General features: G+C 31.3%; 3 protein-coding genes across 11 annotated transcripts; 2 read left to right on the top strand and 1 right to left on the bottom strand.

Moving 5' to 3' along the window:
- The first annotated feature begins 104 nt into the window (after positions 1-104).
- LOC126925743 (myotubularin-related protein 6) lies at positions 105-3,654 on the top strand. Of its 3 annotated transcripts, XM_050741666.1 has the most exons (13): positions 105-284; positions 568-681; positions 771-933; positions 1,002-1,159; positions 1,240-1,365; positions 1,435-1,569; positions 1,675-1,807; positions 1,882-2,108; positions 2,203-2,453; positions 2,522-2,662; positions 2,730-2,856; positions 2,923-3,192; positions 3,256-3,654. In XM_050741666.1, the coding sequence occupies exons 1-13, from the start codon at positions 261-263 to the stop codon at positions 3,397-3,399; spliced, it is 2,013 nt and encodes a 670-aa protein (XP_050597623.1). In that variant the 5' UTR covers positions 105-260; the 3' UTR covers positions 3,400-3,654. The 3 variants fall into 3 exon arrangements, with proteins under 3 accessions (XP_050597623.1, XP_050597621.1, XP_050597622.1); XM_050741664.1 differs by having other exon boundaries at positions 137-284; positions 2,923-3,654; XM_050741665.1 differs by having other exon boundaries at positions 137-284; positions 1,011-1,159; positions 2,923-3,654.
- LOC126925752 (calnexin-like) lies at positions 2,457-8,429 on the bottom strand. 5 transcript variants are annotated; one of them, XM_050741679.1, is made up of 10 exons: positions 8,188-8,429; positions 7,840-8,092; positions 6,959-7,254; positions 6,196-6,855; positions 5,978-6,118; positions 5,688-5,813; positions 5,283-5,405; positions 4,878-5,039; positions 4,688-4,784; positions 2,457-3,440 (listed from the first exon to the last, which is right to left on the bottom strand). In XM_050741679.1, exons 2-9 carry the CDS (start codon positions 8,081-8,083, stop codon positions 4,728-4,730), a joined length of 1,809 nt encoding a protein of 602 aa, XP_050597636.1. In that variant the 5' UTR covers positions 8,084-8,092; positions 8,188-8,429; the 3' UTR covers positions 2,457-3,440; positions 4,688-4,727. The 5 variants fall into 5 exon arrangements, with proteins under 5 accessions (XP_050597636.1, XP_050597635.1, XP_050597637.1 ...); XM_050741678.1 differs by lacking the exon at positions 2,457-3,440 and having other exon boundaries at positions 4,102-4,784; XM_050741680.1 differs by lacking the exon at positions 2,457-3,440 and having other exon boundaries at positions 4,102-4,784; positions 7,840-8,117.
- Positions 8,430-9,811: 1,382 nt separating this feature from the next.
- On the top strand, positions 9,812-24,805 carry LOC126925735 (B-box type zinc finger protein ncl-1). Of its 3 annotated transcripts, none has more exons than XM_050741626.1 (10): positions 9,812-10,693; positions 10,781-11,558; positions 11,734-12,065; positions 12,148-12,352; positions 12,425-12,923; positions 13,029-13,196; positions 13,271-13,521; positions 13,596-13,953; positions 14,039-14,271; positions 14,404-24,805. In XM_050741626.1, exons 2-10 carry the CDS (start codon positions 10,878-10,880, stop codon positions 14,506-14,508), a joined length of 2,832 nt encoding a protein of 943 aa, XP_050597583.1. In that variant the 5' UTR covers positions 9,812-10,693; positions 10,781-10,877; the 3' UTR covers positions 14,509-24,805. The 3 variants fall into 3 exon arrangements, with proteins under 3 accessions (XP_050597583.1, XP_050597584.1, XP_050597581.1); XM_050741627.1 differs by having other exon boundaries at positions 9,812-10,223; positions 10,305-11,558; XM_050741624.1 differs by having other exon boundaries at positions 9,812-11,558.
- Positions 24,806-24,902: the final 97 nt, after the last annotated feature.

Below are 24,902 nucleotides of genomic sequence, written 5' to 3' on the forward strand. Positions count from 1 at the left end.
TAAGAAATTTGAAACTTAAAAAACAGAAATGTGTCGATAACTAAAATGAATGTCAATGTTTTCATCTAAATATTCGACAAGTTACGTTCGTGCAGTCAGTAATTAATTGCGTATATCAAGGCAATGGGGAATATATCTTTTTCATATTCGATAAAAATAGGTTGAGAACCCCTGTTACTGTTTGATAAGTCAGTGGTAACCAATTTACAGCCCGTCAAATGGTTCATCAGGTGTAAACAATTGTGAACGAACAGAACGAAATGGATCAAATAAAAATCTCGAAGGTATCGTGATAAACACCTTTCATTTGTCGTAAAGCTGTTTCGAATGAATTTTTAATCACAATTACGAACATCTGTCAATATGACATTCACCAATATGTCTTTTCAGTCACTGCATATTGATATCTGTAAAAAAAAAATAACAACAAAAAATAATTGTCCTTACATAATTGTATTAGAATGAATATAGAAAATTGTATGCATTTATTTTCAATAAATATATACTTTATAAAATATATATTTAGAATTGCAGTAACATTATGATATGCAAAATTTATAATTCCAGGTGGGGAACGTGAGGATTTTAGATAAATATAGTAACAATCATTCTGTTGGTACTCTTTATTTAACTGTAACACATCTTATATTTACAGAACGAAGTGGAAAAAAGAAAATCTGGGTATGAATATAATTTTCTTTTATTACGATCATTTGTTTTACTTTTATTCCCAAGTAATATAAATATTTTTATAAAGCTTTTTACCATAGGTGTTATATACTCACATTGCGAATATAGAGAAGCAGCCATTGACTACGACAGGCTCCCCATTATGTATTAAATGTAAACACTTTTTCATTGTAACATTTGTTATTCCAAAAGAACGAGATTGCCATGATATATATCTTACTCTCTCAAAATTGTCTTGCCCAGGTGAACATTGTTCTATACAAAGTAGAACTTAAAAAATCAGTTTCTAACATTGTATGTTTTGTTTTTAGTAAGTTTAGATGATCTTTATTGTTTTCATTATCAAGAGAACAAAGACACCTTACCGCAACATGCAGGATGGAATTTTTTTAATGTACAAAGTGAATTTCAAAGGCAAGGTGTTCCAAATGAAGAATGGTCTCTAACGTATTTAAATACAAATTATGAGGTACAAATTTTATATTTGTTTTAAAATTTAATACTCATTGTGAGGTTTTGATGTTCTAAATATATTAATTCAACTTTTAGCTTTGTGATACTTATCCAAAATATTTGTATGTACCTAGTACATGTGCCAACAGTATCTTGATAGGCAGTGCAAAGTTTAGAAGTAGAGGAAGATTGCCAGTTTTAACATATTTATATTCCAACAAGGTATGCGTATTTATTGAGATAGATAAAATATGAAAAAAATAAACAGGTCCTACGTAAAATATTTTACAGGCTGTTATCTGCCGATGTAGTCAACCTTTATCGGGATTTAGTGCACGATGTCCGGAGGACGAACAAATGATGTACAATATTTTACGGACAAATCCTAATTCTAAATATATGTACGTTGTAGATACGCGACCACGAGTAAGTCTATAAAACGTTCACCAAAATATGTTTATAATTGTAAACTGTTTTCAATAATACCATTATAGAAATCAGTTTTGTTACATTTTTGTAATATTTATTTAGATCAATGCCTTTGCTAATAGAGCTACAGGAAAAGGATATGAGAACGAGAACTTTTATGATAACATAAAATTTCACTTCTTTGGTATTGAAAATATTCATGTAATGAGAACAAGCTTAAACAAATTAATAGAATGTGAGTCTTTTATTTTAGATTTTTTACGCAAATTATGAATATTTATTATTTTAATGTTTTTAATTATTATCTAGTACAAAGGATGACATCAATGAGTGCATTTTTAAGTGGTTTGGAAAGCAGTGGATGGTTGAAACATATACGATCTATTTTAGAGACTGCTTGGTTTATTGCTAGAGCAGTTTCAAATGGAGTTAGCGTAGTAGTGCATTGTAGTGATGGTTGGGATCGCACTGCTCAAGTATGTTCATTGAGTGCTTTATTACTGGATCCATTCTACAGGACAATTCAAGGTTTTCAAGTAAGAAATGATTGAATATTATTATTGTTATGATTATTATCATAAATTTTTAATTTTTCAAAACCAGAACTAAATATTTTTGTTTCATTTTCAGGCATTGATAGAAAAAGACTGGTTATCGTTTGGACATAAGTTTAGTGACCGATGTGGTCACATTAACTGTGATAACAAAGAATTAGCCCCAATTTTTACTCAGTTCGTTGATGCAACATATCAATTGTTGCAACAGTATCCCCATAAGTTTCAATTTAACGAATTTTTTTTGATAACTCTTCATGATCATGTACACAGTTGTCAATATGGTACCTTTATAGGGAATTCAGAAAAAGAAAGACAAATTCTCAGGTATTATTTTCAAGTAGTAATTTATTCTTATATAAGTAACAATTTATTATATTTTTAATTATTTTTAGAGTATCGGAAAGAACATATTCTCTATGGGGATACATTGCAAATAATATGCACGAATATATAAATCCTTTATACAAATGCAATCGTTTCAATGAAGAAACTAATCCTGTTCTCCAACCTAAGTTGGCTCCACAGTGCATTATGTAATATATAATTTTATTATGTGAACGTATTCAACAATTACAAATTACATAAAAAATAATTTTCTAGTTTATGGCGAGGATTGTACTTTAGATTCGAGAATGGTATTCATCCGAGAGAAACGTACGAAGATTATCTTTCTATAATGCATGATCATACCAGTTGTTTAGAAGATCATGTTAAGCTTCTCATAAAGGTATAAATATTGTTTGACAATTTTTTTTATTTTTGGATTTTTAATATTGCTTTTTACTTTAAACAGAGAGCTAACTCTTTGAGTTCTGTATTGAATTTAAATAACATTAAGAAAAAAGGAGTACAAGGGAAACTAAAATTCGATAATAAATACACAATGGATCCATTATCTGAAACCATCATAGAAAATACACCAACTCACGAAGAGAAAGCAAAGTGTAAGATAAAAATTAGTCAGTTACAAAACGAATTGAAAACAGTTTCCTTGGACTGGAAGTTATTCCGTAACATGGAAGAGTGTGTATGTTCTACTACATTTGACGCATTTAATAAAAAGGTAAATGTATATTATAACTTAAGATTTAGAACTAGAATTATATTTCCTTCCTCTTTTTTTCAGCATCACTGTTGGTCATGTGGAGAGGTATTATGCACAAGATGCATGGGTGCACACACTATTCTTGCTGGACATAATTCACAACGTGCAGTGCCTACTTGTAAGTCTTGTACACAGAATTCCAGTATTCCTTCTACTAGTCCCTAAATTTATTCCTTTGAACACTTATTTAAATTTGTAATCTGTACCTAAAATGTATATTATTAGATTATATAACATTAAGGTAGAAATAAGATAGTAACATAAACTAAAAAATTTGATCTGATGGAAACTGTTAATAGGGAATTGTATATTTCACATTTCTTTTTTTATATGTATTCGAACCAAAGCATGTCGATTTTAAAGAAAAAGGATATATAACATAAGAAAGTATTACGAATAAAAACAATTTTATTTTAACGATCCACCGCAAATTGTATTATAATAACTATTCTTCTAATAGTACACAATCATACTTTTTTAAATAAGACTGTTTTTTTAATACTTCTATTATATGATATGCAGATGACAAAACGCAATGTTTTGTTTTTAAGGACAGAAACGGAGTCTCTCAAAAATAAAATTTAACTATTTTACATTTGCTTATATCAATGTAAATATTATATAATATATTATATCAATGTAATCTTCTTTTTAATTTTTCTTTTTTAATGAAAAAGATAATAGCATAATTTAGTTGAATTGTTTTAAGAAGTGCTGATTTTTTCATAAATTTAAATAGAAATTTACTTTGTTGTGTGTGTTGTGAACACGGAGGAAAAGGATTTTCAGAATCTACTTGTTTGAATATTTTTAAACAATTTCAGACTTATTACTTACAAATAATACAACATAATATAATGCATAAAATTATTTCAGTCACATTGCATACTTTATTAACATAATAGCAAAGGAATGAAACATTATTTAAGAAAAATCGTTACATTGAATAATATAATACATGCCTATGAAAAATATTAATTAGTAATATTAAATAACAAATTCTATATGGATTGTGTGTAAAACATTATTAGACACAAGCAACGAACTTTCTAAAAAAAACACATCATCCGCTCTGTTATACAGAAACTGTGAATAAATCTATTCTATTATTCGTCTTTTTTTTCTTAATATACAATAACAAAAATTAAATTGTTACATAGTATTAAGACATAAATAATTACACCAAACATCATTCTTACAAAACTGTTGTTTCTTTTTTTTTTTTTTTTGAAGTACTTGTATCACTCATACGCGTGAGAAACATGCTTCAATGTGAAAATTATTTTGCTTAAAAAGTATGACTTAATGAAAAATTACACATGAGAACAAAATATCTAATTTTTAGATAAAAATCTGGCTTCTAGTGATATTTTATAATATATAATTAGATACTGAGAAAATTCTAACGTTTACAATGCAAGTGTCAAGTGGAATGTGAGTGTTGCATAAATACCTTAGTAGTACGAATTCTTTTCAAATAATCTTAATTCATTCTAGTCTTTGTTTGGTTTTCTTCGTCGTGGTCCATCACCACCTATTGCTGGGTTATCCTGAAAGCAAATTAAAAATTAAAATAAATTTCAAAAAATCATTTTCATCATAACATAGAAACATAACATAACATGGAAGAAATTTTTACTAACATTATCTTCACTTTCTATTATTTCTTCATTTTCGTTTAACTTTTCAGTTTCTTCCTCTGCTTCGGTATTAGGTAGCTGATTTTCTGTTTCTTCTTGCTTCTGTGCTGTTTGTTCATTTGCTTTTAAAGGTTGTTTATCTTCATCTTTTACATCATATTTATCCTAAAAGAAAATTTATAAATTTCTTACTTTATAAAGATAGAGAATCTTTTACAAAAATAGGGAAGATTACTCCCAAATATTTTAAAAAAATCAAGATTTAATATTAGCAAACTATCGTAATTAGCATAATACTATCATTACAAAGTGCGTAATGTAACTATAAAATTAAAACTACTGTATATGTTTTATATAGTTACTATATTAGAAAAGAATAGTTTATAAGGGTTGATAATTCTTTTATACCTGAGGAACTAAGTAGCAGTAATATATTAGTAGCAATATGCAGAAGCCTGGAATTATTACACATGTACCAAATATCCAGCGATTTTCCGCAGCAAATATGCCAATCTGATGCCATACACTATACTGTATAAAATAATCATAAAATTACAAGTCATACAATTTACACTGAATTTACTTAAAAACTAATAATCAATTAATAAACTTCTAAATATTTATATCCTTTAAGTTTTTCACACTACTATTTTGTATAATTTATAGCTGAGGAATATGTACAATTTTTATACTATATGTAAACGATCTACGTGAATACATTATTACTAAAAGTCTAGTCATCATATTGTTATACTTTGGTATCAATATTACAGATATGAGAGCGATCTGCACATTTGAAATTACAAAGTATACCTCACGAACTCGTTTCAGAAGATACCAAATATATAATACAACTGGTACTGCACAGTATATAAAATATAACACCCACCAGCCTGGTTTATAATTTGTTACTTTTAATATGCGACCCCATAAAGTTACCTGCATAGTACAGCGTATATTGATTATATTGATTATATTGCACATCTCATTAAACTTATACCTCTTTTAAAAAATAAATTAATTCATAAATTTAATTCAAGTAAATGTTGCTTTTCAAGAAAAAATTGCTACTTTTCTTTGGATAGAAAAGAAGAATTGCTTACACTCTGCTCCTCGATTCTAGCCCGACGTACTTCGAATGTATCTTCCACCCATTTTCTTACTACTTCTTCATCATCAGCAACAAGAATATTATCGAAGAGAATGTCCGTGGACATCGACCAAAGTTCAAAGCCCACAGCAAACTAGAAATCCAAATATGAAATATGTTCTGTAAATGAATATAAAATTTTGTAAAATATTATAATATATAGAAACATACAATAGGCGACATTCGGAATGGATGTTGGTCATTAAAGTAATTAGGATTATGAATTAGTTTTGGCTTCCATTTGCCTTTATAATTAGGATTGTTAATCAATGGTGGTGACCATTTGCCCTTGTATCGAGGATTTTTTTTCATCTTTTGCTTATATGCTCCACATCCTGGTGCATCTGCACACTTTGGATTTGGAATTTCTGGAGGTTCCCATTCTCCATCCATTTCAATATCCCAATCTTCAGGTTTTACAGAGTCAGGATTGGGAATCATAGGTGATTCGTCTTCGAGCCATCCCTCAGGCATGACGTCGTCTTCGTCGACGATTTGTGCTGGAGCATCTTCGTCCCAATCGTCTGGTTTAACAGCTGATAGGTCAGGGATCTTTTCCTTGTCATCCCAATCTTCTGGCTGAACATCAGTAGGATCTTCTATTTCCAAAGGTGGATTGACTGGTGGAGTGAAATCATCCAGCAAAGATCCAGAATTTATCACCTTATTATCGACTTTGATTTCAAAACTATTATCTGGTCGAACGATTAAAGTATATAGGTGAGATTGCTTGTCTTTGAAAAAATCTTCTAAGCGCTCTCTAGGTTTCTTACAGTGTTTTTCTTCTATCGAACCATTGAGAGGATTTTTGTGTCGAAAGATAAAATGCAGCTGCATTAAAGGAAAACAAGTAATTAATTTTTTATATTTTTGTTGTTTTATTTGTTTTATTATATTATTGTTTTATATTATTATTATATATATATATATATACCTTGTGATTGTTTCCACATTTATCAGGACCAAACATTATAGTATAGGGAGTTTTATCATGGAATTTCTTTAAATCTTGATGCTCTGCATCCAGAGTAAGCAATTTCAAATAAGCCCCACTACATTCTTGGCCTTCTTGAAAATTCACTTCGTATTGTACAATTAATGGATTATCATTGAAGTAAAATGGTTTGGATAATTTAGTAGATATAGCAGCATGTCTAGCTTTACTCTTAAGCACTAGCGCCAGATCTCCTTCTTGCGCATGCTCTTTAGGTTCTTCTATGGACCAAATTCCTACAAAAATAATGTAGATTATAGTCTTATGTCATAAAAATCAAAATATATCATCAGTTTAGTAGAAAGGTAATACAACGAGGAAACAAATTTCTTTGTTACTAGCTTGGATTTTGAAGGTTTCTAGCAAAAATTGTCTTTTAATTCTAACATTTTCCTTACTACATGTATAACTATAGTGTAATTTTATTAGGTAAAATAATGACACTCCCATCTTAGAGAATGGTTCATTACCAGATTTAAATTCTGCAGGTATCACATATATATTTCAAAAGTGTCACAACTCAAAATAGTTTACTTCTGCATTATAACATTAAAACTATGAAAGAGAAATTTCAAGGACTAATAACAAGAAAAAGCATGAAAATAATATTTGACTATTCTTTCCTAGAGTCTATCCTTTTTGTCAATGTTATATGTTTATTACAAATAATTTTTCGCTTCACCTGAAAGATCTTTTTGTATTATGTTAATTTTTTAAATACAATATCTTAAAATTGATCATCTTTTAGATGGGTATGTGCATTGATCTCTTTTGTAAACTGAAGATATATATGAGTAAAACTAGAAACAAGAGGTTATAACCATCATATTTCGCTATATCTTCATCAACAGAGTCTTTCTTTGCTTCTGACAAGACCCAAGATTTCTTAAACTTCTCCTCGTTGTCGAAGGTCTCTACTAAATATGCGAATCCGTAAATTTCGGGTGTCTTATAAACCGCCTTTGCCGCTGTATCCTGAACATTGCTATCACCACTTTCATTAGCTTTGATAATACTACACAGCAGACATAAATGTATAATTAAATTCACTACAAGCCTGGCCATCTCATATTCCTAGAAATGAAAAAAAAATGCGAAACTTTATGAAGAGAAACAATGATTACGAGATGTAATATGAAAAAGTGAATAGAAAAGAGAAATTCCCTTACCAAATTCAGTCGACGTGTATTGATTTCTCGGTGAACAGAGCGAAAGAAAAACGTCGCTCCGTGGGTAATTTAATTAAGTAATAATAGTAATTCAATTATATAGGAGAAAAATATCTGTTTGCAGCTGTATTTCAAAAAGCGACAATATCGAAAACGAGGCGTGCAATGGAAAATACTGTCCCGCTTAATTAAATTAATTGAATTATCAAATGATCCCGCGGTAATAGCAGCGGATTAAAATAATAAAGCTTAAAGACAATTCGACTGAGACGTATTTAAAAATATTAGGTTTGATTCGGCCTCTTATAGATTTCCTTTTTACCTGAAGAGGAAAATTGATTGACCTTTAAGGAAATTGTATTTCCATTCGTACATTCTCTGACGTGTGATATTAATGTAACATACCGATTACCAATCCCCTTGAACCTCGTACAGTAAAACCACATCACAGTGATCCCCAATACAAAATGCGGAATCCTCCAAAATGGGAAAATATTCTGATAAACGATAATTTGTATTTTGTTTTTGCTTTAATAGTCTTAAAAGGGAATTTATATGTAAAAGGGTTTGTTTTTTATTGAAACGATTATTAAATATTGTAGTTTTTGGTAAATTGGGTAAAGATAGGGAAAAAATCTAACAAAACGTTTGGTTATATTTTTATTTTTTTCGTGGCGAGGTTCTAATGAAATTTCGAATGTCGCTGATTGAAAACCACTGTTGATAATCCTACTATGATAACAGAATTATAGGTACTGAATCTAACGTTGCGTAATTTACGCCAAATAATTCTTTAATCCTTCAAAGAATGATGTTATCATTTTATTATTAATAAATGATTCTGAATATTTATCCTATACGGTATTCATGAAAATATAGTATGAAGTGCGCGAAATTTAAAAAATGTTATTTAATCACTTTTTTTATACTGTAAAAGAGTCTTATACTTAAAGAGTTTCGATCTAAAAGATAATCATGCAAAGTTAAGAGGTGATTGTATGTGCAGAAATAAATCAAAAATGTAAAATAACATTTTTTCATACAAAGCTTAATTTTCGTGAAAATCGAGTTTAAAAAATTGGTTAGTAATTTAACTAATTATTGGTTAGGTACAAGTCACCAATCAGCAGATAAGTAATGCGCAAATAGGTAAAAAATGTATAGAATAAAAGTTTTCTGTTTAGGGTCTCGTTTTTAAGAAAATAAAATTTGGATTGGTGCGGTAGATAAATTTTTTAATTTAATTTTCTATTTCTCTTTCCAATTTTTAATTTTAATTTTCTTGAAAACGAAGTATCTTATGAAAAACACATTCGGTATTTTCGACTTGTTTTTTTTTATGTGCAATCGTTACCGATTGTACCATGATTACTAGACAGCAGATTTTGATGTATTCATAGGAAATTTGAAGTGCACAAAATGCACATAATACGTGCAAAAATGCAGAAATATATAAGATATTCAAAGTATAGTATCCTTTACAATATTTAAGAAACAAAATAATTTTCTATCTTCTAAACAAGTTCCATTTTATAAAGTATATTTACAAAAATACAAATTTGCATAAATATTCGCAGTCTAATAAGTACTGAAGTATCCTGTATTGTTCTCATTGTAGATTGAAAAATTGGGTCAATAAGGACATTCAAAGTTTACAACGTCTCTAATTTTCAACATAGTCGCGTGATGTCGCCCGGTTTGCTGCATCGACGAAACTTGGGGAAGTTTCTAAGTCCCGCGTTACGGGTCTATAAGTGCACTCATCGTTATATTAATTGTTTGCAGGGCTCCTGCATTGGGGTCAACTCTTCTTGGTTCGAATGATTTATTCCTCCGCTCTACATATGAAAAAATCAGAAATATTCGCGGTTTGAGGCGTCGGATAACAATTGAAATTGAAACAATCGCCGTTTCGCTATCGTAAACGACTCAAAGGGGATTCGTGGATGATCGATAAAAATGTTTCTTAGTACATTCGATACGCAAGTCAAAACGTTGATCCTGTTCAAAACGAATATTTAATACGAATTCAGTTGGTAAGCATTCCGAGACTAGTGACGAAGAGAATAGTGTTACAAATGTAAATAGAAAGAAGAATAGATTCAAAGTTTTTGCAGAGAGAGGGAAGGGAACGAATTAACCGCGCGTGTGTGTGTGTGACTACAGAAGTAAAACTTGGAGAGGAATTTTTCTTATCTCGATAGACACGAGGAAACGAGAAAGAGAGAGATAGAAGGAAAATAAAAAAAGACGGAAACGAAATATGTCAGAGCTTGAAATGCTGCATGACGAAAATTCGTCGTAACAAGCGTCCTGTGTTGATTTGATTTTTTCTCTTTCTCTTTTTTCCGTTCATTAGTGTGCGCCACAAGCATTATTTTTATACACTCGGTAGTAGAAATCCCTGTTGGTGGTGGCCAACCGTGACTAGCAGTGTTTTGTTTCGTTGATTAAACGATCGATGCTACGATGTCTTGGCCCTCGTGTTTCACGATCTGAAAAAGGGGTTTGTGGCTTTTCTTTTTTTTCTTCCCGTAATTATTGGTCTCGTTCATTAGAGCGATATGTTTAGTTAAATAACATTAAACGTTAGATCTCACGGTTACCCCGGCAAGACTGTCTGTAAGAAATAAAGAAACTATCCACAAAGGAGAAGATATTCGCAGACAAACAAGAAGTGATTTACAAAGATGGCATCATCTATGGTGGCTGTTCCTTCTGGAACAGCTTCGGTTCCAGCTGGAACTGGTATCACTCAAAACGAAGATGTGGAGAATGGGAATGTGTTTACTGAACGAAACATAAACACTGTTACCAGCTGCAGCGAGACATCCAATCCTGGTGATGCCTTGGAAGAAATAAACTGTGGCTCAGGCGAATCAGGTGATCAGGAATGTGCTATTTGCATGAGCAAACTTTGTTCTCCACGAGTGCTCTCTTGTCTTCATGTGTTTTGCGAGGCTTGCCTGGATAAGCTTCTGATGGACGAGGCAGGTGACTCTAAAGTTAGCTCTGTCCTAATCTGCCCGCTCTGTCAACAAGAAACTTCCATTAGTTCTAAGGGTGCTGCGTCACTGACATGCGATTATGTTCTAACGAATATACTTGACATGTCCGCGATTGAGAACATGGCTGTACTCTGTACCTCGTGTAAAGCCAAAGAGAGTGCGGTTGCACGTTGCTCGGACTGTGCCAACTTCTTATGTCCGAATTGCAACACCGCACACCAGTTCATGCGTTGTTTTGAAAGTCACAAGGTCATGGCCTTTGAAGATTTAAAGCAATCCAACGAAGCTATTCCAATACATAAACCTATTTTTTGCGAATATCATTCTGCTGAAAATATGAAATTTTATTGCTACACTTGCCAGGTAATTAGCATGCCTCCACATTCCTTGATTTTGTGATAATTTATTGAGGATTGTAAAGTCCATACATAGTATGGATTATGAATAGACTTAAACCTCTTATTGTATTATTATTATTAAGAGTACTGGTATAAAGATCAAATATTATAAAACCCACTTTATTAATTGTTCAATTTAGGAACCTATATGCAACGAGTGTTTGCTTATTGAACACAAAGCTCCAGAGCATCAGTATGAAAGACTAGTGGATGCAGAACCACGCCAGAAAGAAGAATTAATAAAATTAATGAATGAGAGTAAAGCAAGAATTGCAGACTGTGACCAAGTATCTGCACAACTAGAAAATGCACTTAGTGAACTACAAGCACAACATGATCAAGCTAAAGATCTAATTGTAGAGACATTTCAGAGTTACAAGGCTGTTTTAGAGAAATGTCGAGACAATGCCCTGGTTGAGCTTGAAAAATTACATTCAGATAGGGAATTAGAAATAATGGACACGTTTCATAGGTTAGAAGAACTTTCTTAACTTAGAACAAATATTATCTATATCTTTAAAACGTATTTACTAGACCATTATTCACGTTTACAGCGTTGAAAAGACAGTGGAGAAGATAGAAGATGCTTGTCGTTTTACCTCCAGACTTCTTGAGCATGGTGATGCTGTAGAGATCCTCGCTCTTCGTCGTATTGTAGGAACACAGTTAATGAATTTAATAAAAAACACACCAAAGCCAAATGTTACGTTTTCTATTCAATTTCAAACTGACTACAACCAGTTTGAGAAAGCACTGAAGGTATGTTTATACTACATATGTTCAAATATATCTGAATGAGCAAAAATACGTTAATGAAATATATAATTGTAGGAAGTCTTTGGTAAATTTCATACGGAAAGCACACCAGTAACAAAATCCACTCCAGAACCAATTACAACTATATCAGGAGTTTCTGCGAACCAACAAGTTGTTCATACTTCAATGGGCTGTCCTCGTTCTATTAGTACAAGGTCTCCTATTTCCCTTCCTACATCAATGCAATCCTCCTTTGAAGGTGACCCTTCATTTGTTATACCTCCAACATCCAGCCCTCAAAATATTCCACCTCCACCACCTTCTGTATCTCTTCCTCCAGGTCCTATTCATGGGCTTACTAGTATTCAAGAATACAATCTACAGCAGTTAGCTAGTCTGGCGGAAAAAGTCGAAATGGTTGGAGACACAAACGTAGTTGGGCCGAGTTCGAATCCTAGTCCAACGCCGTCTTTCACTTTAGCAGATTTATTTGCCGGCGATCTGAGTTCTACCAGCCATGCAATTAATAATTTGCAAGCTCTTGCAAAATTAGGAAACACACTTGGTAATCAAGGTATGGGGTTACTGATATAAATCATTGTCTGTGTGTCTCTCTCCCCCCCCCCCTTCTCTCTCTTAAATGTAGTGTAATCATTTACTTCATTTTGTTTATTTCCAGATCTTGGCAATCCTACTATTAATGGTGGTAGTGGTCTAGTACTAGGGAGAGGTCCTTCACCAGCCATTGTGGACACACCAAACTTGAGTCTAGCTGCTAACAGTCTTTTAAATGGAGGATTTCAATCATTATCTTCATCCACTTCCACCATACTTTCACAGGGTGCTGGTAAAATCTCTCTGGACTATTGTATATTTCAAATAAGTCAAAACGACTTGATTACATATTGATATTTCTTGCAGATGATTTAAGAGGAGACTCCATACATAACATGCCTGTAGTAGTAGGGAATACAGTTGGCAATGTAACTGGTTCCGGTTCTGGAAATTATACTCATCCGCGTTCGAATAACACAAAATTAACTCCTATGCAAATTAGGTGTAAATTTGGACAGTTAGGTCCCAGTAAAGGTCAATTCAGTTCACCTCACGGATTTTGTTTAAGTGCTGACGAAGATATTATTGTTGCCGATACGAATAATCACAGAATTCAGGTACTTTTTTCAATATTTGAAAATTAGTCAATTTAAATTCTCTACTCCTATTAATATTCGAAATCTATTTTTAGATATTTGATAAGACTGGCATATTCAAATTCCAATTTGGTGTTCCTGGTAAGGAAGAGGGCCAATTATGGTACCCTAGAAAGATCGCCGTGATGAAGAACAGTGGAAAATTTGTTGTTTGTGATCGAGGGAACGAACGATCGAGGATGCAGATATTTACAAAAAGTGGTCATTTTATCAAGAAAATAGCAATTCGTTACATCGATATTGTAGCTGGCCTAGCTGTGACTAGCGAAGGCCACATTTTGGCTGTTGATAGCGTATCACCGACAGTGTTTGTAATCAGCGATACAGGAGAACTGTTAAACTGGTTCGATTGCAGTGAATATATGAGAGAACCAAGTGATATTGCAATTAGTGGTAAATAATTCCTTTCAAATTATGTTTGGCTATATGGTGTTTCAAGCTTTTGTAAACTATATAAATAAACTTCTTTTGTTTTCAGGTAAAGAATATTTTGTTTGTGATTTTAAGGGACATTGTGTTGTGGTGTTTAACGAGGAGGGAAACTTTTTGCGTCGTATTGGCTGTGACAATGTAACAAACTTCCCAAATGGGATCGATATTAGCGATGCAGGAGATATATTAATAGGAGACTCGCATGGTAACCGTTTTCACGTGGCTGTTTTTTCAAGAGATGGTTCCTTGATTTCCGAGTTCGAATGTCCATACGTCAAGGTAAACGTCCCAAAATTAATCACATGTCCCATTAACTTTCTCTTTTCTGAACAGAGCAACCTTTAATTAATTGAGATTAATTAAAGGTTAGATTCTTTTCGTGTCAAACGATCACCTGACGGAATTTCGCAGGTCTCTCGATGTTGTGGCTTGAAAATAACCTCAGAGGGGTATATCGTAACTCTGGCTAAAAATAATCACCACGTCCTCGTGTTGAACACTCTTTACATATCATGAAGCGAAGAGGCAGACCAAATAAGTATGTCGTAATTTTCTTCAGCGAGGGGAATTATCTTGGTGAATGTCGCTCTACTCTCAACGAAGAACAAATCGATTAATACGAAGAAACAAACGAAAGAAAGAAGAAAAATATCCAATATGCCCGTGACATTGAGTTCTTTGAGATTTGGGCCTATCCAAGCAATAGAATTACAAACGAGTGCAGCATGCAGCTTTAATAGTCTGTATAAAAGAAAAAAAAAAATGGAAAAACAAGTATAAGTGCGTCCCTGTTTTATGAAAGTAACAACGTTCGAAAGAAGAAATAAAAATAAAAAAAAAAATTAGGTAAACGTACGTCTCCGACCAAAAAACAGTATAAATAGTAATTTAGCGAAGTTGCATTTGGTAAACTGCCAAGAAAAATTAACATGATGAAGAAAAGGAAAGAAACACAGTTAGGCAAGGAGTAGCAGAGAGAGGAAATTGGAAGAAAGCCGAATTGGATCGCTTCGACCGGGAATGGAGGAGAAGATGTGGAAGGAAATTGCAGAACGGTAGCTTTCCGTCACAGTCGATCACATCATCTTCGACTTCGTCAGTATTTTAGGTATGTTTATAAATCAAATTATTCTAGTCTCTAACGAGCACTGTTTTACACACTGATTTTTCAATCCGTACTCGAAGCAACGTGTATTTTTAATCTGGTGGTATTACGAAAATGTGTGATAAAAGTGGCGACAAAGAACGAGTGGAAGGAAACGAGAAATTAATAAGACTTTTTCTTCCCTACGTTACTTCGAGATCTATTTGTAGATACACTAAGTTTCTAAGATTTCGTTAAGAATCGTTAAGTAATCTAATAAGCATGTTGAGATACTAAAAGGTTACGGTTATTAGAAGAAGTAAATAATAATACAAATTCCTGTGCTTAACGTTGCGGTGAAGACAAATGTTGCATGCTGCGACACATGGTAGTACTTCCTGCTCTTATCATATCATATCTCTATTTAAAACAAACAAATAAAAAATGAAAAAAAAATAAAACGAACAGAAAACACATCCAGTACTCCTCGTTACGGCAGACACGAAGCTTAAACAAGAAAAAAGAATAAAAACTGAAAAAAAAAAAGGAATAATACGAGCTATGTTCCTGGTAATTCTTCTCCGTGCATTTGAAAATTAGTAGTTCAGAAAGAGTAAGAAAGAAAAGATGAATTTTATGGGGCAATGTTAAAGTAGAGAGAGAGAGAGAGAAAGCATAGAATTACAGATACGTTGAAAATCAAACATTTAATTGTCTTGCGAGACGAGGAATCGTACACGAATTACATTCAAGAAAATAAAAAATCGAAAATAATTATTCTAGACTTGCCACTGATAATAGATCCCGTTTGTGCATTGTTAAAAGAAACAGAAAAAAAAATATATAATAGGCGAGGCACGTAATGGTTACAATATTTACTCAGGATGCTTTATTATGGTCCACCATATAAATACAATATATATACATATATATGCGTGTGTGAATTATTGGTTCGTGGTGCTAGAGAATAATAATAATATATCCATACCATGTAAATGTATTTGTTACAAAAATTACAGAATCGTTCCGAGATTTAACAATGCTGTGGAATGATCATGTAATATATTATACAAGGTTCATAAGTAAAAATTATACCACCGGTATCATAGGAACAATATCTTTATCTATGTATAAAAAGATTAAAAAACGAAAAAAAATTGAAAAAACAACGTACAGTTTGCTAAACAACTTCTATTTATGTATATATAATTAAACATGATCCGTAAGAAAAAAAAGATGAAAATCCATGTAAAACACATACATATATATAGAAATACACATATTTTTTAGGGTTGTTTACATGATCAGCCTTAAGATTTAATTGAAACTATAAAACAAAAATATAAATGCAATGTGTATACAACATATATATATATATATACACATATATATGTATATATACGGATATATTTGGCAGATCGCTATATATTGTATTATAATTACCTACAATAACGATTGAATGTGAATAACTATCTTGCCATACCAAATGTTAGAAAGCACATCCATATATATATATATATTTCTACTTGGATAGCTTTGACAAATTTGTTTTTCGCATACAAATTGGCTATGCTAAATAGAATTGGTTTTAAAGGGATGAATGGCTAGTTAGTGAGGAAAGTGGGAGGATATGTCTAAAACCTCAAGGAGAACAGTACGAAATTGCAGAAACGCTATAATAGAGCTACTCAAAACAAAACAACAGAAAAAAAATAATAAATCTGCGCGTAACATTTGTAGTAAATTGCACGAAGCCTACGTACGTACACCTAAGCTAATAAGTCGTAATCATCTTTTATTATTAGAAGTTTTAATTTTATATATATTAAAGAAAAAAAAAGAAGTAATTCTGAAGTATTTAATAGTCATGGTTAGTAGAGTTATATAAATAATGCCTGTGATAATAGTATCGTCAGGATAAGTTGTGTCCTTACAGAGTCTTTGATGTCGTTGCAAGGTAAATATTATTAGAGGTACCGAAACGAAATGTTGTTAGCGAGACGCCTTGTGGAAGGTGTATTTCTGTTTAATGCACAATAACACCCGATACAAAGCCATCGAATGGTCTCTAATGGTATGTATGAATTATATACACAATACACAATATGAATATAAGAAAAGAGAAGCAAAAAGATAATACTGAGAAAAAGCAAAGAGAAATATGTTGCAAACATTTTTGCCAGTCGTATTTGAAGACAAAGAAGAAGAAAATAAAAAATGGACTCATAGTGTAACGAATGGATGACCATTAATGAGAGGGTCTTTTACCTCACAAAATTATTATATTACGCTCACTTGAATATTTTAGTATATAGATTTACTCTATTTACATATTTTTATCTGTGGAAGACTACTTGGCTAATTTAGGCCACTGTTGAAATTCACCCCTTATTTGCCTTGATGTTTAAATTACAATAATAATATAAAAGGAAAAAAAAATGAAACGGGGATTACATGTTACGTAAATGGTAATTGTGATAGATTTTTTGATGATTTTTACAATCTCAAAAGTCTTATTATCCTAATATGTATAGAATTATAATAGTCACTCTCGACATAAAAACTACATAAAGAAAACTCTGCTTACATTGTTAAAGAAAAATAACTAATAATTATTAAATGACAAAAAAGTAATGAATATATCACCTTATTGTAAGCAGTTTATAAGAGACAAAAGATATATATACTATCAGTCTATTAAAGTAAACGTATTCAGATATGTTCTACGTATTATACTTTTATCTGATCTAATGTTTTTATCGCTATAAAAAAAAAAAAATATATATATATATATATATAAATAAAAACAGTTTCCAAGGCCTTTTTAGATGCCACCTAAATATACTTCTTCGACACGATTTCGGTTTTTGTAATGGTTCTTTGTGTTCGTTTACGATGACGTGCTATCTATGTGCAGCTTAGAAGAAACACAAAAAAAAGAGAGGGGAAAGAGAGAAGAAAGAAATTGAAATTCATAAAAAAGGTGTCCATTGTTTTTACGATTCGTATCTATGATATCTTTATAACAATGAGGAACAAATTTAATTAATTTAACGAAGGATTAAAAAATTGTTAATACAGTAGAAAAGGCTCATAACTATTGATTCGATCATTCCTATGTATTTATTAACGAAGGAAACATTTATATCATAAGTATAATTTGACGATTTAAAAGTGACGCGTGATTTCAAATTCCCATTCGAACAAATTCTTGTGTTTATAGTGTAAATATTTGGTTTTATGTTTCCGACATTGATTAATAATCGGTCTATTAATTGACAATGTGTACAAGAATGAGCTGCTGCAGTTGTAAGAATGTGTACGAAAGAGAAAGATATATACATCTGATAAAAGCCGTTATTTGTCAGCCGTAAAAGATGATGAAAAACAGGAAAATTGTGTCGCATAGTCAAAACCAAAAAAAGCGGAGGGTATGTTACGAACAAGAAAAAAAGATACGAAAAATGAAATATATAAAATATGTTCCTGATTTTGAAGATCGCATCACATTTAAGTGATACAATAAAAATAAGATTACACTTGCGAGTTTTTTGCGGATATCGCGTCGGGGGGCACTTATATATATATAATATATATATATACACAGGTAATATATGATATATACATATACACATTAACGATAGGATTTAAAATGAAAAAAAAAAAGGTTGCGTCATTAACTGAATTCTAGCCTACGGTTAATCATAGTCTTCCTAGAGTTGTGGAAAAAACAGAAAGAAAAAGAAAGGTTTTATCTTTACGCGATTACCGAGTTTTTTTCTATCTAAGATCCATGGCTATCCTGGAAGTCGAACCGTGATCTTTTACTATAGCCATAAAAGAGCGTAATAAAATAAAGAAAGTTATTACCCTCACGGTGTTTATGCTGATGAGAATTGGCAGTCGAATTGATCTGCTTGTGAGAGACATTTTATCGAACATGACTTAAAAGTGTAACTATAAAATATTAACTTTAAAAAAAAGAAACAGATGGAACGGAGATGTTATAGGTGAAGGGAGAAATAGGAGAAATCGTACATGCATAGGTACATACATATATTTTTTTCCTTCGAGCGTTATTATTCGTCGTGTATTTGTACAAAGATTTAAATATAGCGGACATAGGAATTAGAGGAAACAGAAGACGAATTCACAAAGGTTTAGGAACCGTATTTTTTATTAAATTATTCATGTGGAATAAGTGCGTTTTCCTTGTTGCTTTTTTCCTCTTTATTTTTTCTTCCTTTTAAAGTGGCATTTTTTTTCTTCGCTTCACTCATTTCTTGTAGGTCGTTTTTAAGTAATGTTAAACAACTATTTTTTTATCTTCGTCGAGGCATTAATGTGTGTTCTTGTGTCGGTTGTTTAAAAGAAAAGAGGGCATATTTATATGTATATATTGTTGTGTTGATTTTTTCCACATTGTTAAAATGTTGGGTGCGTGCATTTTACTATTTCACACATGACGGACCTATTGTAAAACGGGGACACCACTTTCAGTTTTCCATTTTTTTTTTTTTTTTTTTTTTCCTATTATTAATTAATATGGCATCTCGTGTGGGGTTTTTCTTTCTTTTCTTTTTCCTTTCCCCCCCATAACTTTGATGTCTTATATCATTATTATTATTATAACTATTAATAATATTATGAATACTACTACTACTACTACTACTACTACTACTACTACTACTACTACTACTACTACTACTACTACTACTGCTACTACTACTACTACTACTACTATTACTACTACTACTACTACTACTTCTACTAGTACTATTATTATTATTATTATTATTATTATTATTATTATTATTGCAATTTTTTTTATTTTTGTTTCCTTTTCCTTTTCTTGATTTTTTTCGATCATTGTTACCACCTTGACCCGCTATTTTCGTCTTTTTTTTTTTTTTTTTTTTTTTTTAAATTAACAAATTCTTTTATGTGTATTATTTTCCTTTTTCTTTTTTTTAATCATTCAAATCTACATTTTTTTTTTTTTTTTGTTTTCTTCCTCTCTCCAATACTCAAGCCGAAATGACGAAAGACAAAAGATTTCCTTCGTCTCGTTGCCTCTCGACCCGCCAGTTTTCAGCAACTTATCTTTCATTTCTTTTTTTTTCATTTTTTTTTTTTTTTTTTTTTTTTTTTTTTAATTCAAATAAGTGCGCGAACGCACTTGAACGGCTCTTATTACTATTATTGCTATTATACTTATTATTGCTAATATTATTATATCGTGACCATTATTACTATTTTTTAATAATAGCATTAATTTAAATATAGTTAATCGTTAAGACTTTACACATTTTTTTTTCTTTTTATTTTTTGTGTTTTGCTTTTTCAAGTTGAAAAAAGACGATACGTAGATCTCAAGACAAACGCTGAGGAAAGTTTCTCAATTTACAGAACGGCCATTTTTTTCATACCGCTTCCTCTCTCCCCATTCCGCCTTCGTTGAATAATCATTTTTAATCTTTTATTAGTTGGCTCGATTCGAGAGGAAACGAGATTTCGATTGTTCTTCATCCGACAAAAGAAATTGGGAGGCCCTCGGTTTGAATATCTCGCCAATTCAGGCCGCACGGTTTCCGCCGATCTTCTTTTTTAATTTTTATCCTTAATTTTTTTTTAAATCCTCCGCAGACTTTTACTATTCGCTACGCGTAGTGAAATTCTTTAGTGCCAAAAGAAAGACTAAAATGAAAATAAAATAAAAAAAAAAAAGTAAAAGAAAAATAACAAAACGAAGTTTAAAAAAACGAACGACAGACTGCATAATTTAACGAACGGAACGAAGAGGAATAGAAGCACTTCGATCGCGATCATTTTTCTCTTTTTTTTTTATGTTTTATTTGTCATCGATATTTATTTAATGATGATTTGTTCGAATTGAGTTCCATTTATATTATAAACATTAATAAGAAAAAAAAGAAAAAATAAGAATACATGGGGTATCAGTGGTTCTAGAGTTGTAAGAAAAAAAAAGGAAATATGAAGAAAGGAGCAAAAAAGAAGGAAAGAAAGAAAAGAAGAAATTATTATATATATATATATATAATATATCTATATATATACACACAACAATTATAAAAATGGAAAAAATGAGGAAAGACAGAAATATTAAACGATTATAAAAAAAAAAAAATCCTTGCTTAGTCAGTTAAAGTACAAATGTTTAAATGTATTCTATGATTAGGTAATAAGTATAAAAACGAGAGAGGAGGCGTGCGTGTGCAAGCGTGAAAGGGATGAGAGAAAGAGAGGGAGAGCAAAACGCGTAGTTGCGTATAAACTTGGTTTCATTCCTTACTAAGCCTCTGATATAGCTTTATTTATATTTGCATTAGTTACTTGACGTTTAATAATACTTAAAATGACAGGACGGGCTGATAGAGGGCGAAGTAAAAAGAAAGAAATGTGACTTCTTTTTTTTCTTTTCTTCGTTTCTTCCTACTCATTAACATATGATATATATATATACATATATATTATATATATGTTATATATATATATATATTATATGTATGTTATATATATATAATATATAATATTTGGAATATGATATATATAACATATATATATATATCCACACACCTAATATATATACAAAACCCTCGTTTTACTTTGATATTAATTTTAACGAGACACGCGTTCCTTTTTTTTTTTTCTTTTTTTTTCGGAGATGTTTTCTTTGACATATCAAATTGACCACAAATGGACACATAAAGAAACCGTTGCATTCCATCGGCGTAGGTGCACGCCCTTTGATGTTTCCCGTGATCTCTCTCTGTGTGTTTTTTCACTTTTCCAATGACAAAAACTTGGAACCTCCGCTTTTCCGACAAGAATACACTTCAATTTTGAGGTGGCAGCTAGTTTTAGACTGGAAGACAGGTTTAAAAACGTCCTCAATGCAAAATAGAGAAACAGTTCTTCTATGAATAAATCCTGTTACATTCATTAGCAGCAAAAATTATATCTGAATGGATGATTCTTGGCTTAGTGTCTGGCTCGGCGTTCCTTGGCAACTGGATTTCTGTGATTTTATCATTTGAATGCCTCCTTGAGCCAACAGTCACAAAGATCTTGAAGGAAACCGAAGCAAATAAGTAACAAAAGGTAAAGATTTCAAGTGATACTGTTTTAAGCAATAGGTAGGAAATGACAGAAGACATGCAGCTTATCCCATGTGCAATGTTGCAATAACATGTTATTTATAGTTTATAACTTATTTGTAAGCTGTATCGTTAAAGAAGGTGGTAAGTAATATTTAATAGTTAGTGAGGGAAACGAATTTCATTCTAATTTTTCTTCGTACATTGTTTCAGATTTAGATAAGAAAATTTTCAGGGAATTTGCTAATTTCATATAATATAAGGGATTCCTTTTTATCTTTTACCTTCATCTTGGTCTTTTGTAATCGTGTTTCTTCAAATTTGTTCATTAGTCGCCAAATCTTGTACCTGGGAATGGCATCTCCAGAAACATTCTAGTCATAAAGGGTTCAAAAGAGGTCCAGTTTCAAGCTTTTAATTCAAACTAATGGATTATTAGGACTTATTAGTCTTCCTTATTATCATGGAGGACATTGTGAAAGGACTTGCTTATTCCAGAAAGATTGACAAATCTCTAAATACAGATCTGTTTTGGATCTGAACTGTTTACGAGCTTCTATGGACAATTTCACAACAAAAATGTCTTCAAAGAGAATGAAACAAATCAAAACTTGTTCTATATAGGGAGGGTCAGGGTAAAGCTGATAAAACAAAGGGAACAGTAATGTGTGAGAAAAGAACGCCGAGCCATATACTCCGGTATACTGGAATTAAGTAAAGAAACAATGTCTTTGAGGATAGAATTTAATGTAGCACAATATCCAAATAGATATTGGGCATATGGTTTAAACAGGAACAGAAAAGCAAACAAAGAGAATAGAAATATAAGAAAGAAATAGTAGGTGAAGGGAAGAGTTGATAACAGGCAGAGAAAAAAGAAATTCACGCGGTTTGCTATACGTAAACCATGTTTTCCTGAGACCTCCATTGGTATTTTTTATTAGATGAGACTTTTCATGGAAATGGGAAAAAAGAAAGATGTTCCGACATGTTGCGTAAATACTTCAAAACTGTAAACTGTATAAAAGGATAGTACAAGACAAGGGAGAAGTGGTAAAAATGCAATATGGAGAAAGCGTGTATTCCAAATATATTTTTTATATATGCTAATGGGATGCCAAGGAGCATGGTGACGTTGTAAACGTTGAAAAAAAATCAATACTGTATTAATTAGCGCGAGAGTTACACGTACGGTTATATGTAAAAAGAAAGAAAAAGGGAGAAATGCACATGCATATATCGACCGTGTAATCGAATTGTCAGTTCCCCCCGAAACTACTCAGCCTTTAGATTAAAAAAAAATATATATACATCTATATATATATATATATATATTTATAACCGCGAATTTTCGTTCTCAAAGTATTTCAATATTTATATAAATATATATATACATATATATAAATATATATACATATATATTATATATATACACATATACGTACATATTAAAATACATACATATATATGTATATTCGTTTCTCTATTAAGTCCTTTGAATGAGAAAGAAAAAAGAAAAAAAAGAGCGATATCTTTGATGATTCTAATTTTAATTCCTCATCGTGCCCAACCATCCACTCCTACCGAATTTCCCCAAAGTTTGTTAAAAACCTAGTCTTATATAATATACACGCATACACCACATATAAGTGTTACGATATATATATGTGTGTATATTATGCACAGTATGCATATGTACGCATGTATATATGTGTATATAAAGAAAATGGAGAAATGCGAAGTCTCTCCTTTCATTTCAACGGGGATTTCCGCTTGATTATTATATTAATTATTACTACTACTATTATTATTAATATTATTATTATATTAATGTTTTTCTCTCTTCCTTTTTTTCCTTTTTTCTTCTCTACGTCGGTACCTACTAAATTTTTAGTTTCATTTTTATATGGAATATTCAAATTTATGGTATTATACGTATACACTTCTATATACACTTTTACAAACAATAATAAAATGGAAAAAAAATAAAATGAAAAGTAAAATATTTTAATCTACGTACTACATTAATATTATTGTATTTAAAGATATGTGGAAAACAGTTGCTACTTATATATTTGTCAAATGTACACGCGCGCGATATAAATCTTTGGAAAGGTATCCTCTGCGGGACGGGCAAAACTTGGGGGGAAGGAGGAACAGATTGTTGCTCTGAATATATTTTTCAGAGTTCTTTTACAATAATATTCTGCATAATCATTGCGCTAAGACGCCTTTTTGTTCGTTTCGAAATCTCGTGAGTGAGAAGTATTTAAAAAAAGTATGAGACTCTATACTCTCGCCATTTACCTTTGTCAATTCGCCCAACTTCGTTACGCCCCGCGTGGATCTCGTTTCCAAGCAAAAGAGAAAAAGAAAGAGTTACTCAAATATGTAGGAAACATACGTTCTTGTCTGCGTATAGGCTTACTAAATGCAATAATAAATATATTGTGATGCTCACGAAAGCACATAACATAATTTACCAAAATTGTAATGTTTAAAATATTTCATGTGATTTTGGAAACTGTTATATTTTTTATTTCCTGCCAATTGTTTAATTTGTAATGTTGTTCTTTGTTCTTTTTTCAATAAAGTAAGCAAACCAACTTTACTATCGTTCTCTTTATATTTCTACGACCATCAATTTAAATGTACGTCTATTTCACCTCCATTGGATTTTCCGAATTATGAAGAACTTGACTGACAAC

The sequence above is a fragment of the Bombus affinis genome, chromosome 16 (genome assembly GCF_024516045.1).
Source record: "Bombus affinis isolate iyBomAffi1 chromosome 16, iyBomAffi1.2, whole genome shotgun sequence".
NCBI classification, from domain to species: domain Eukaryota; kingdom Metazoa; phylum Arthropoda; class Insecta; order Hymenoptera; family Apidae; genus Bombus; species Bombus affinis.